This window comes from Typopeltis vanoorti, chromosome 7 (genome assembly GCF_054136105.1).
Source record: "Typopeltis vanoorti isolate ZY-2024b chromosome 7, IOZ_Tvanoo_1.0, whole genome shotgun sequence".
Taxonomy (NCBI): Eukaryota; Metazoa; Arthropoda; class Arachnida; order Uropygi; family Thelyphonidae; genus Typopeltis; species Typopeltis vanoorti.
The window spans coordinates 29921324-29934705 of record NC_143555.1 but is presented as its reverse complement, the minus strand read 5'-3'; the positions used below and the strand labels follow the sequence as shown (position 1 = coordinate 29934705).

General features: G+C 38.0%; 1 protein-coding gene across 1 annotated transcript in view; it reads right to left on the bottom strand.

The window, feature by feature from the left end:
- The window catches only part of LOC150104547 (Ig-like and fibronectin type-III domain-containing protein 1), a 548674-nt gene that overhangs the window by 424278 nt on the left and 111014 nt on the right, over nucleotides 1–13382 (bottom strand). The window contains exon 7 of the mRNA XM_090395576.1: nucleotides 2995–3048. Within this exon, the coding sequence (XP_090251702.1) occupies nucleotides 2995–3048 (54 nt within the window). The remainder of the gene's footprint in view (nucleotides 1–2994; nucleotides 3049–13382) is intronic.

The window sequence follows — 13382 nt, the reverse complement described above, 5'->3', positions numbered from 1 at the left end:
TAGACAGAGAGCTTTTGTCCCTTCAGACAGCTGTGCCGAGAATATATATCTTCTTTCTTCTCTTCTCTCTGATTACAACGCTGCCTTAAGCCTCTATATATGGCATCGCTGGACCTCCAAAATGCCTTTGATAGCATCTCACTTCCTGCTCTCCTCTGAGCGCTGTCTATTGCTGGATGTCCAGAACCCTTTCTTTCTTATGTTATGGAACTATACTTGGGTAGCTCCATCAATATCACTACAGGGCCCATGCGACTTCTATTCCCACAGTGTGGGGTGTTTGCCAGGGTGATTCTCTATCTCCCCTTTTCTTTAACTGTGTCATAGATGAGTTCTTCACTCTCTTCCTATCCATATAGGCTACTCTCTAGGCGCTTCTTCCTTCAATGCTATGGCCTTTGTGGATGATCTTATTCTCGTAGCCTTTACTAAAGGTAGGCTTGCAGGAATTCCTTGACCAGGCAGTTGCCTTTTTCTCTATTCAAGACCTTTCTATTAATGTAGAGAAGTCCTGCTCTTTAGCTCTTGTCCCCTCTGGTTTTGACAAGCTTAAGGTCAAGACTATAGAGTTTTCTCTGCATGAGGTTGTTGCATGCTTTTATCATCCTGGAAGAGTGAAGATACCTCAGTCCTAAAAGTTGGATCGCTTCTTTGAGGAAAGCTCCTCTCAAGCTCCAGCAAATAATGTTTCTCCTTTCTCACTATCTCCTACCTCACTTTTACCACAAGTTGGTGCTTGGTAGGACATATATCTCAGTACTGTCCCGAATGGACAGGGACATCTGTTCAGCCATTAGATCATGGCTCCAACTGCTGCCTGACACCTCTACGGCATATTTCAACATGAGGGTGAAGGATGGCAAGCTCGGGGTTCCATCACTTAGATGGCTGATCCCAAGCCTGCGACTGTCCAGAATCGCGAAGTTAGAACTATCTTCTTCTTCCCCTATCCGCAGAGAGACTTTCTATAGCCCATTAATACAAGAAGACTTTAGGCTGGCTAAAGGCTGGTCCCATTATCAGGGTACCTTAATTGAGTCAGCACCCGCAGAACACAAAGATGGGCATCTCTGCTGCACTGTTCTGTAGATGGTGCTCCTTTAAAGGAATCTTATCTGGTGCTACCCCCCAGCATGACTGGGTAAGGGATGGCACCAGACTTCTCCCTGGGTTTGAGTATATTGACCTTATCAGGACGAGGATCAATGTCCTGCCCACTCGAGCCCGCACAGCATGATGGGGTAGTGACGACTCAAACTGTAGGGCTGGCTGCCACTACAGCGAGACATTTTCTCATATAGCCCAGGGTTGCTTCCGCACCCATGGGGTCTGCGTGCGGAGATATGATGCCGTGGTCTCCATTCTGAACAACCGCTTTAAGAACAAAAGTTGGGAGACCACAGTGGAACCACATTATAGGACCTCTGCAGGTTTGCGTAAGCCAGACTTAGTGATTAAAAGAGATGGTGACATTTGGGTTGATGCCCAGGTGGTGGGAACAGGGTACCCACTAGCCTATAGCCATAATAATAAGGTAAACTATTATAAGAATAACCAAGATCTAGTTAGTAAGATATAGGAGGAGCATGGGGAAACTCCGAGGTTTACCAGCGCCACCATCTCTTTACAGGGCGTATGAAGCACAGATAGCTATAAAGACTTAAAACAGCTTGGGCTTACGCAGAAGGATATAAAAGTTCTTTCCTTGAGGGCCCTACAGGGCACACAGGTGGCATGGCATTGCCAATAGTGAATGACTACAATGATAACTTGAACAGGCATAGGTTAAAACACTTGCAAAGGATTAGGCTTATATCAAGTTTGGACGAGATGTCTGGACGTGATGTAAGGGTAGTACTGCCCATAACCTGTACAAAAATTAATAAAAAAAAAAATAAATAAATAACCAGTGGAAAAAAAATAAATAAATAACCACAAGATCAGTGCTTGGTCCACTGTTATTCAATCTATACATTAATGATATTGGGAAGGATTTGACAAGCAACATACAACTGTTTGCTGATGATGCAAAGATAGATAGGGTAATCAGGAATGCTGCTGATATGCAGTTCTTGCAGAATGATTTGAATAAGCTAGAATTGCAGGCATGGGTAAATGGATGTCAGCTCAATGTCAGTAAATGTAAAGTCATTCATTTTGGTGTGATTAGATATCCAATGTCATATTATATTGGTATGATTATGCTTGAAGAAACTGATGAAGCTAGGGATCTTGGAGTGTTAGTGGATAGGCAGTTGAAAGTTCACAGGCCATGTGGAAAAAGATTGCAAATACAACTGAAAAGATAACAGCAATGTAGAAACAAACATTCAATGTAAAAATAAGGATGTCATTTTGCCGCTTTAAAAGGCCTTGATGAGACCTCACTTGGACTATTGTGCACAGGTATGGTCTCCTGTTTTCCATTGTGAATTCTGATATATTGGAGAGTGCAAAAGAGAATGTTAAAAATGATGTCAGGATTGTGGAATACTGATTATGAAGACAGATTGAGAATTTGTAGACTTCAGACACTAGCAAACAGGAGAAAGAGGGATGTTATGATTCAGACTTACAAACTTCTGAAACGGTCATACAGGATTTTAATTGATGGAATTTTTCAATTTATGGAGGGTGGGGGAAAGGACAAGTGGGCATCCTTGGAAGCTGAGAATGAATGCCGCTAAGAAAGGGGGCTGAGGGTTAGATTTTTCTCTCATAGGGTGGTACATGATTGTAATGGATTGCCACTGAAGTTGTGAGTGCAAGCAGCATGAATGAATTCAAGAATAAGTATGATGTGAAGCTGGTGCAGTAGTATGTGGCTTCCTTCGATGAGTCCCTGACTTCCTGGAGGTCTCTCTTAATAATAATAATAATAATAATTTCAACATTTCTAGAAATTCATGATACATAGATACATAAATGATAACAAATGAAAATATTACTAACTATATACTATATATAGACTAATTTACATATCCATTTACTTACTTGTATAGTTGTGTTCCGGCTGAAATGGTTTGGTAGAGCTTGCAGAATCAAGCACTAAAAATATTGCAGACAATTTAAAAAAACAACATAAGATAAAGGAAATTATAAAATTTACAAAACAAATATTTTTTATAAAATAAATTTATAAAATATTTTATTAAATTACCATAAGGAAAGACAAGTGTCCAAATGAACAGTGGCTTCTTCATTCTCTTCATAAATCATTTGATAAAGCATCATCTATATTTCATTGGACTTATAAGAACTATGAGACATAGTTGTATTCACCGCTGATGGTGTGAGACCAAGATCATATCATGTGGCTGTTAAGTTTTATCCACATTCATATTTCTTTATAATTTTCATCTCTAAATCAATTTTCATGCATTCATACATGGGTTTGCTTTTTCCACTTTTGTTCCTTTTTCTATTCTACTATAGTGCATGCAAAAATACCAACAATTATTAATGCATATGAATATTAACACACAGCATGTCAGTATTCAAAAGTAAACAAAGTGAGCCTTGGGAAGGATGTATGCACTATGTGGACTGTTTCTCTTGAGGAATATCACTGTTACATGGGATGAGAGTAATGTAGGCACAACAAGTAAAATATTTATAACTAAATTTCAGGATAATTTGTGTGAGTCTGAATTTATGTGAGCCCAATTTATGTAATTTAGGGTCTGTCTTAACAATTCCTTTAATAACTTTACTATTACTTTAATAACTAATAAATTTACACTGCCAAAATTAAGCCTTATGGCTCTTTCTTTTAGAAAATTACTTTTACACACCGACTAAAGCCCACTTACAAAAAAATATATTTCTCTGACATTTCAATTTCTTTAATACTGAATGAGAGTTTTTGCTCTTTTAAGGTTTCTGCCTTGAGCCAGCTATTGAGCATCCAGGGATTTGAGTCTGTTGGAGTGGCCTGTATCGAGGTTGCCTCGACAGATACTTTTCCCTGGAATATGAGCAGTTCTGCTCAGTGTTAGGGTGAACCTGTCACTGAATAGAGCCACCACTCAATTAAATGATTCTTTGGGTCACTCATTGTTGGGTGACCTGAGGTATCAACCAAGTTTTTGGGGACCTCCTTGTACATAAACGAGCCTTGAGGGAGATGTTGAGAATCTGGGGATTTGGGTCCATTGGGTGGCCTGTATTAGGACTGCCTCAGCTGAAGGCTTTTCCCTGGAATATCAGTAGTATTTCTCAGTGTTAGGGTGAGTCTGTTGCTGAGTAGAGCCACTGCTGAGTTAAATGATCCTTCAGGTTGCTCAGTGTTAGGTGATCTAAAGGACTGCATGAGTTTTTGGAGACAAGACCCATACCCATAAATAGGCCTGCTCTCTGATGTCAACCAACCAGTTTGAAATAGCTGTCAGGCCAGTGAAACCTTTATAAAATGCACTTATAAAAGACGAATATATTGGACACTTGGGCAGTTCTCATGTCTTTTAAGTAGTGCAAGCTAAGGCAACTCTGGGATGACGAGGGCTGAACTGCCATAAGCTCTCAGGTCAACTTACAAAACTTTCATAGTTTCTACAAACATTTTGCTTTGAAATAAGAGGAGCAGGGAAACGGGGAGGCTCACGGTGGACAGGGGTACACAGCATGAGAAAGGTGGGTGCTCCAAGAGGAGGTGAGAGCATGTGTAGGCAGGAAAGAAATGGGATCACCAAGGATCAAGAGGAAACAGATGAAATTGAAAAGGGTTCTAAAATGAATAAGCAGAAAGGGAAATGGCATCAGTCCAGCATGGAGAGATCACATCGAGTGAGTGGTATCAGTGGAACTAGCTGTAGATCCAGAAATGAGCTGTTGTGTTTGTATACCAATGCTAGAAATATAAGAAACAAGGCAGATGAAATGGTTGCACTAATTGCGTCTGTGCACCCAAAGATTGTCGGAATAAGTGAGACATGGTTAGATGAGGACGACATCCTGACAGGAATAGAGATGAAAAGGTATGATGTGTTTCGTGAGGATATAAGAGGTAAAAAGGGAGGGGGAGTGCTATTGATGATAGAGAAAGAGTTATGTCCATACAAGGTAGAGATGCAAGAGGGAAATAGGGCCAGTGGTTTTGAGGCAGCATGGTGTGAGATAGAGGTGAATAGAATCAAATACTTGGTGGGATGTTGTTATAGACCTGGTAATGTGGATGTGTGGATGGTGGTGATATTGAAATGTATGGTCAAATAAGCCAAGAAAAGGGTGATCATTATGGGTGATTTAATTATAGCAATATAGACAGGAATGAAGAGATAGCAACTGGAAGTAAAGAAAATGAGTTTCTTGAGTTTTTGAGAGATAACTACCTCAGACAGTATGTAACAGAGGACACATGAGGATTAAGGGTCTTGAATTTGGTCATCTCATCAGAGGATGTAATTATAAATGAGGTGTCAAATCATCCACCAATTGGTGAAAGTGACCATGAGGTGATTACCTGGGTGGTTGCCAGCAGTGGAAGGACCTCTGTGAGAAAAGGGTATATGTTGAACTATAAGGGGGGGGGGGGATTATGAAAAGCTCAGGAGACAGCTTGCAGGTGTAGCATGGAATGAGGAGTTAGCTGGAAAAGAGATCAATGCAGCTTGGAGGATTTTCAAAAACCATTTAGTAGATGCAATGTCTAAATGTATTCCAAGGGTGAGAAGGTTAAAAAAGGTAGGTGTGAGATGGATGAATAAAGAGATTAAGCATGCGATACAGAGAAAAAGGGCATTGTGGAGGCAGCATAAGAGTGTAAGTAACCAATTTCATGAGGTCTACAAAGACCAGGCAAGGAGGGGTGACTTGGTTGGTGAGAGTGGCTAAAGAGAGGTATGAACAGCAGTTAGCTAATGAAGCCAAAAAGAATCCTAGGTAGTTCTTTCAATATGTAGCCAGCAAAAGAAAGAATGATTATGGAAGGATGACATTGATAGGAGAAAATGGTATAAAGACAGCTGTTGCCGAACGTGTGCCGGAGATACTTAATGAGCAGTTCATAAAGGTCTTTCAATCTTGTGAATGTGACTTCATGGAGAGATTGAGAGCCGTAGATGATGGGGAGAGACTGACTGTAAGTGAGCAAGAGATGAATGGGAAGTTGAGTAAACTAGATGTTAATAAGGCTGTGGGACTTGATAATATATCACCAAGTATTCTGAAGGAATGTGTCAGGGAGTTGACACCTGCCTTGACATATTTTTTTGATACGAGTCTTGCATTCGGTCAAGTTCCTAAGGAGTGGAAGGAGGGAAAGATTGTGCCACTTCATAAAGGATGTGATCGAATTCAAGCATCAAACTATAGGTCTATCTCTGTGTCAGGTGTAGTGGTTAAGTTGTTGGAGAAGCTTGTGAGAACTAGGATCTAGAGCTGCGTTGACAACAATGGTATAATCTTTGATGGACAGCATGGATTTGCTAAAGGGAGGTCATGTTTTAGTAATCTACTTACTTATTACAATAAAGTGACTGCTTCCTTGGACAGAGGAGAAGGATACACAGTAATATACTTGGATTTTGCAAAAGCTTTTAATAGAGTACCTCATGATAAGTTGATAGTCAAACTAGAGCAGATGGGGTTGGATATTAGATTAGTGCATTGGATTGGAGACTGGCTATCTAATAGGTATCAACAAGTTGTGTATGGTGGTGCGATATCCAGGAAAAGGAAAGTCACTAGTGGAGTGCCTCAGGGGTCTGTTTCAGGACTATTACTATTTAACTTGTATATTAATGATATTGGCAAAGATTTGGATGGAGATATTCAGTTGTTTGCAGATGATGCAAAGTTGGGATGAACCATAAAGAGTAGTGAAGATGTTGTGGCCTTGCAAGAAGACTTGAATAAATTGAGTGATTGGGGAAGCAAATGGGGATGCGAGTTCAATGTTGCAAAATGTAAGGTTTTAAAATTTGGAAAACAAAGATCGGATGCAGAATTTATACTTATTGAGAATATATTGTTGGAGGTAGAGGAAATAAGAGATCTGGGGGTGATAGTGGATAAGGATTTAAAATTTAGGGGACACATCGCCAAAATTGTGAAGACAACACAAAGACTTCTGGGAATGATGCAGAGGACACTGATGTGTAGAAGTAGGGAGATTCTTGTTCCATTGTATAAGGCTTTGATTAGGCCACACATGGACTATTGTGCCCAGATTTAGGCACCGGGTTTTCAGAAGGATGAAGAGATGTTGGAAAGGGTCCAAAGGCGACTGACTAAGGTAGTTTCTGACCTCTGGAATGTTGAGTATGAGGAAAGATTGAGAAGATGTAATTTGCAGAGTCTGGTGGAGAGAAGGAAGAGGGGAGATATGATAGAAACCTACAAGTTGGTAAGGGGTTGTTATAAGATCAATGGTGGAGAAGTTCTACAGAGAATAGTGGGAGATGAGGGGAGTACCAGAGGTCATTCCTGGAAACTATATAAAGAGGTTGTGAGAGGCAGGTTTTTTTCATGCAGAGTTGTGAATGATTGGGATGCCTTGCCTGAGAGTGTGGTGTCTGCAAGGAGTTTGAGTGTGTTTAAGACACAGTATGATGAGATGTGTGTGTGATAAAAGGACCTCCCAAATGAGCCTTTGACTCTATGAGGTCTTGTTTAATAATAATAATAATAATAATAATAATAATAATAAAAGTGCCCTTGTGTAAAGTTTTTTAAAATTTGCAATTATCAGCTGATCCATAGGTTGAATCAGAGATGTAATCTTGGGAGGAAGAAAAATCACTTTGATAAAATCTAATTCCTCTGGTAGCTCTTCTTGTATGCCCGTTGGATGGCCAGGTGCATTATCCAAGGTTAAAATGGCTTTTAGAGGCAGATTGTTTTGCTGAAGATAGGCTTTGATAGTTGGTCCAAACACTTTGCGAATCCAGTCTCTAAATTCTATTCTTCTGACCCAGGCTTTGCTGTTAGACTTCCACTAAACACCGAGATTGGATTTAGAGACATTGAACTTTTTGAATGCTTGGGGATTCTCTTAGTGGTAGATTAACATTGGTTTTACCATTACAGTCTCCACTATGCCCAGGAAGTGTTTTTTTCTTCTTTTGTGATAAATCTCCTGTGGGGCATTTTCTTCCAAAATAACCCAGTCTCATCACAATTGAAGACTTGTTGAGGTAGGTATTCTCCTTCTTCTATAATTCTTGTAAAGCTATTGACAAATTTATCTGCTGCTGCTGCTTTATCAGCACTAGCTGCCTCTCCATGTCTGACCACACTATGAATTCCTGTTCTTTTTTTAAAGTTGTCAAACCAACCTCTGCTACCTTTGAAATCATCATCATCTACCTCAGAACTTGATCCCGAAGTCTTCTTTTTTCAAATCTTGATAAATCTCTTTAGCTTTCTGACAGATTGCATTTTGAGATGTAGTATCACCTGCCATTTCTCTTTCTTTGATCCAAATTAGTAATAGATTTTCCATTTGCTCAAAAAAGAAAAAACCCTCTGACATTCAACCTTGAAGTTTCCTTAGCTACCATAAGTTCTTCTTTATTAACCAAAATGGTTGATATTGTAGAATGACTGGTTTCATGTATTCGAGCTAGCTGCATAACTTTCACACCTTCATGATGTTTTGCTATTATTTCTTTCTTCTGTTCAATAGAGAAAATTTTTCTGTTTTTTTTTCCTCACTAGCTTTCTTTTTGGGACCCATTTTGTCATACGGTAAAAAAATTCACTCTATAAATAAAAAAGATACGCAAAATACGGTATTATTACAAATTGTACAACACTAAGACAAGGGATACAAAGAACATATCGTCACCTGAAAAAAGTAAAAGTTCAAAAAAAAAACTTTTTGAAATAAAAGTTAACAGTTAAATTCGAAACCTGCAATTTTTGACTTAGTGCATTTTGCTTGTAAGGTGACGATATTAGATACAGCACTTACCGTAACATACGCTGATTAGCAGCTTATAGACACAATGATTATTATACAGATGAGATTTGATTTTGCCTTTTGATGGCGAACAAACAGTGACATGCACCTGCCGATTTATTGTCTATATGAACCAACACATAAAAAATAAATGCTTAAATACTCATTTTCATCATAAAATGCATTTATAACCACACATTTTAAAATAAAGCACAGTACACTACAAGAATAAACAGAAAACGTAAACAGCTGGCTATGATGGGTCAAACATATCTGAGCTTCACAGCTATGCCGCGTGGCTGTTCTCTATTCAACAATGTCTTCCCGTGCATGGCTGAGTGTATTCGGAAAATTCCGGTTTTTTATATCAGATAGAGGTTCGCATAATCGAGAGTTGTTAACCAAAGCCTGTGTCATTAACCAAGAGATTTTTTTCTTACAGTCACTCGTCGTTAACCAAGTACGTCGTTATCTGAGGCAGTTGTTAACCAAGGCACCACTGTATAAGCAAAATTTGTTTGCTTATACTTGGATAAAACTGAGCTACTAGAATATAGAGGCTAATGAGTTCACATTAATTATAGTTCACATCAATATAGTCCACTACCCAGATTGGTTTTTGACCTGTATTGAGGTCTCATCAGTGGGAGCAGACCCAGAAGTGATAGCAAGGTTGAAGTAATGCAGAAGTCATATTTCCATATACTTGTAGCCAAAAGATGTCATACCTTATTAGTAAAAAACTCTGAATTAGAACATATGTTGAAAGTTTTTTCACTTGATTATATTATAAATTAAACATGCCAAGAAATTATATCCTTTATCCAAGCATAAGCAAAGTTTGCATACGAAGTCACTTCACGATTTCATGAGAACTGCCCGGTCATGAAGTTACTTCACTAAACTCTCTACAAAAGGAAATCCCTAGATAATTTTCTGCTATGTCAATAGTAAAAAGAAAAGGTATAAGGTCATGACATTGTTGATTTAGATAGTAGTAAGATAACTAGGATGGGTGTCAAACTCTTTAGTGACCATTATAAATTATGCTAGACAAGACATTATATTATTGTGTTAATCCTTTACTCAAGCACAAGCAAACAAGGTTTACATATGAAATATCTTCAAGACTTCTGATACTACTTGTGAAATATCTTCACAAACAGTAATGGTCAAATTATCAATGAAAGTCAGCATAGGTTTGTTAATTTTTTTTTTTTTTTTGATTTGTTGGTTTTAAATTTGCTTGTTTTATAAAGAACTTGTTTGAGTAATTTAGTTACATTTTACAATGCTGTTGCTGTTTAATATAATGATAGAAGCAACTAAGGCCTGCACGGTTCAACCCATCTGTAGTTCTACTTGCATATTAGACATCTGACAAGGCAGTGGCATAGCTAGGGGGTGCGGAGGGGCGGTCCACCCCGGCAGCACTTTGAACCTTTTTGAACTTTTGCAGTTAATTCTAAAATACAGTCTCGAGAATTCATTTTCAAAGATTGTAATACCACTGCAAATTTTCCTCACAATTGTTGTAAGAGTTGCTAGTTGTGAGAGGAGGTTTTCTAAATAAAATTGATTAAGAATTACCTACATTACTATGAAATAGAATTCACCAATGTCATCGACAATTTTTCTAACAGAAAGCAAGAAAAATAACATTTTAGAATGTTGAAATTAAAATTTTATTTCAAAAATAAACATAGTGTTTTGATTTCTTTCCCTATACATCGTTTTGATTTTTTTGCAGTATTTTTGGTGTGCATTAAGAGGGGTGGCAAAAGCTGTAGCTACACCACTGTGACAAGGAGATGCTTTTTTATGTGACTCTCTTCATGAAAGGTAACAAATCTGTATGGTACATTGGTATTGTGGGAGGGTTAATTTTTTTTTTTTTTTTTTTTAATAACATAAAATTCCAAACCCTGCTATAGAGACCAAACATGGAATTATTTTCAAGTCACTTCAGTCCTCCAATAATCAGGGCTGTGGTCATACACTAGGCAATGAAATTTGTGTCAATAAGAAATTCATCAGACAGAGGCAATAAGAAGGATGTCAAATGTCAACTAGAAGAACATATTTTAATCTTCAGAGAATGGAATGGACAGAAAAAAAAAACAAGGTAATATAATTAAGACAAAGTGTTGAAAGGATCTCACCAGAAAAAAATAACACGTGATCTTCCAAGGACAGAAAAAGTAGTTAGAATGAGATGTAAGAAAGGGTATTCATTTTTTGCAGGTAAGGTAGTGCTTACGTGCATAAAGTGAATAAACTTTAAGTATTGCTAGATACAGATATAGTAGCAGTTAGATAAGACCTGCAACAATGAGTCTTTTTGTGAAATGGATTCAAAAGTTCAAGTCATAATAATTTTTTTTGGTATTCTAAGCCAGTTAATCTTATCTGCACAGTGCACTACACCATCAATTTGGGTGTATTTTCTGGCCAGTTTGCCTGTATTATGGATATATTCTTGGAATAAAAGAGGCATCAGTTATTTGTGTAAGATGTGAAACTATGAAAGTAATTAGTAATGTGCCGAAGTTGCACTCTTCAGGAGGATATGAATAAACTGGAATGACTGGTTAAAAAGTGAAGATACCAATTTAATGCATCGAACCATAAGTTGTTGAATTTCAGGATGTATGGATGGATACTCTATATTATTGAACCTATACTAGAGAAATTTAGTGAGTAAAAGATCTTGGAGTGATGGTGAACAGAATTCAAAATTCACAGGACATATTTTGCAATGGCAAAGACATAACAAAGACAACTCAAAGGATTGCTACAACACTGAGGACACTAAAGCAGAGATAAAAGGTGTAGTGTTGTAAGGTCTGATCAGACTACATCTTGACTATTGTGTTCATATCTCATTGCTGTAATGCTGCTGTTAATTCCCTTTAGAATAAAAAACTTTACAAGGATACAAAAGTAAATAAAAAATGATAAAAGGGCCATGGAACATTGACTATTAGGATAGAGTGAGGCTATGTAAAATGCAGAGTTTGGTAAAAAAGTATACAAAGTTGATGTGACTGAGACATTTAAGCTATTGAGAGGTATTAAGCTTTGAATGATCATGGTAAGATGATGTTATGTATGAAAATGCTCGAATAGTAACTACAGAAGACATTGTTGAGGTATTCAGTGATCAATTTATAAAGGTGTCTCATCCTAATTTAATTGTGAATGAGCAGGAGGTATTTAAGGGAATAAATAAACTTGATGTCAATAAGATGATAGGATTTGATGACAGATCACCACATATCTTAATTGGAATGTTCCAGGGAATTGGCAGTAGCATTGGCATACTTGTTTAATAAGAGTTTTGCAACAGCAGGTTCCAAGGGAGTGGAAGGAGGGTAAGATTGTTCCACTGCATAAAGGTGGTGATAAGGCCATAGCTTCAAATTATAGGGCAATATATCTGGTGAAGGTACTAGAGAGATTGGTGAGTAGTAGGATACAGAAATGGTGGATAACACCAGTATTCTCTGTGGTTATTAGCATGGGTTTGTTAGAGGAAGATCATGTTTTACTAACTTACTTATGTACTATAACAAGGTGACAAATACCTTGGACAGGGGAGACATTGGTGTACTTGGATTTTGCAAAAGCTTTTGATAGACTGCCACACATCAAACTGGTAAATAAATTGAAACAGATGGGATTGGATAACAGACTTCTGAGTTGGATCACTGACTGGCTGTTAGATAGGTATCAGAAAATTGTATATGGCAGTGCATTATCCTAAAAGAGGAAGGTCACTAGTGGTGTACTGCAGGGGTCAGTTTTGGGACCATTGTTGTTCATTTTGTATATTAATGATATTGGGATGGGTTTAACTAGTGATCTTCAGCTGTTTGCAGATGATGCAAAATTGGGAAGAGCAATGCAGAGTCAAGCAGATGTTACTGCCTTAAAGGACTTGAATAGATTACATGAATGGCTAGGTAAGTGGAACTTTCAGTTCAATGTTTCAAGTGTAATGTTTTGAGATTTGGTAAGCAATGATGGGATGCAAAATATATGTTTGGTGGGGAAACTTTAAAGGAAGTAGATGAAATGAGAGATCTGGGAGTGATAGTGGTGAACAAGGATCTGAAATTCAAGGGACACATTGCACAAGTTGTGAAGACATCACATCGGATAATGGCAATGATAGGAAGGACACTGACATGACAAGAGATAATGATGACATTGTATAAGACCATGATCAGGCCTCATATGGATTATTAGTTACAGATTTGTTGCCAGGTTTTCATGGTGACAAGGATATGTTGGAAGGGTGCAGAGAAGATTCACAAAGATAACGACCTTTGTGAATATACAGTTTCCATTGCTAGAAACTGTATATGGAGGGTGTGAGCAGAGGAGTGAGGAGTAGATTCTTTGCATGGAGAGTGGTTGGTGAATGGAATGCATTGCATGAGTGTGTTAACATCTGACCTCCTGGAGTCCGAGATTC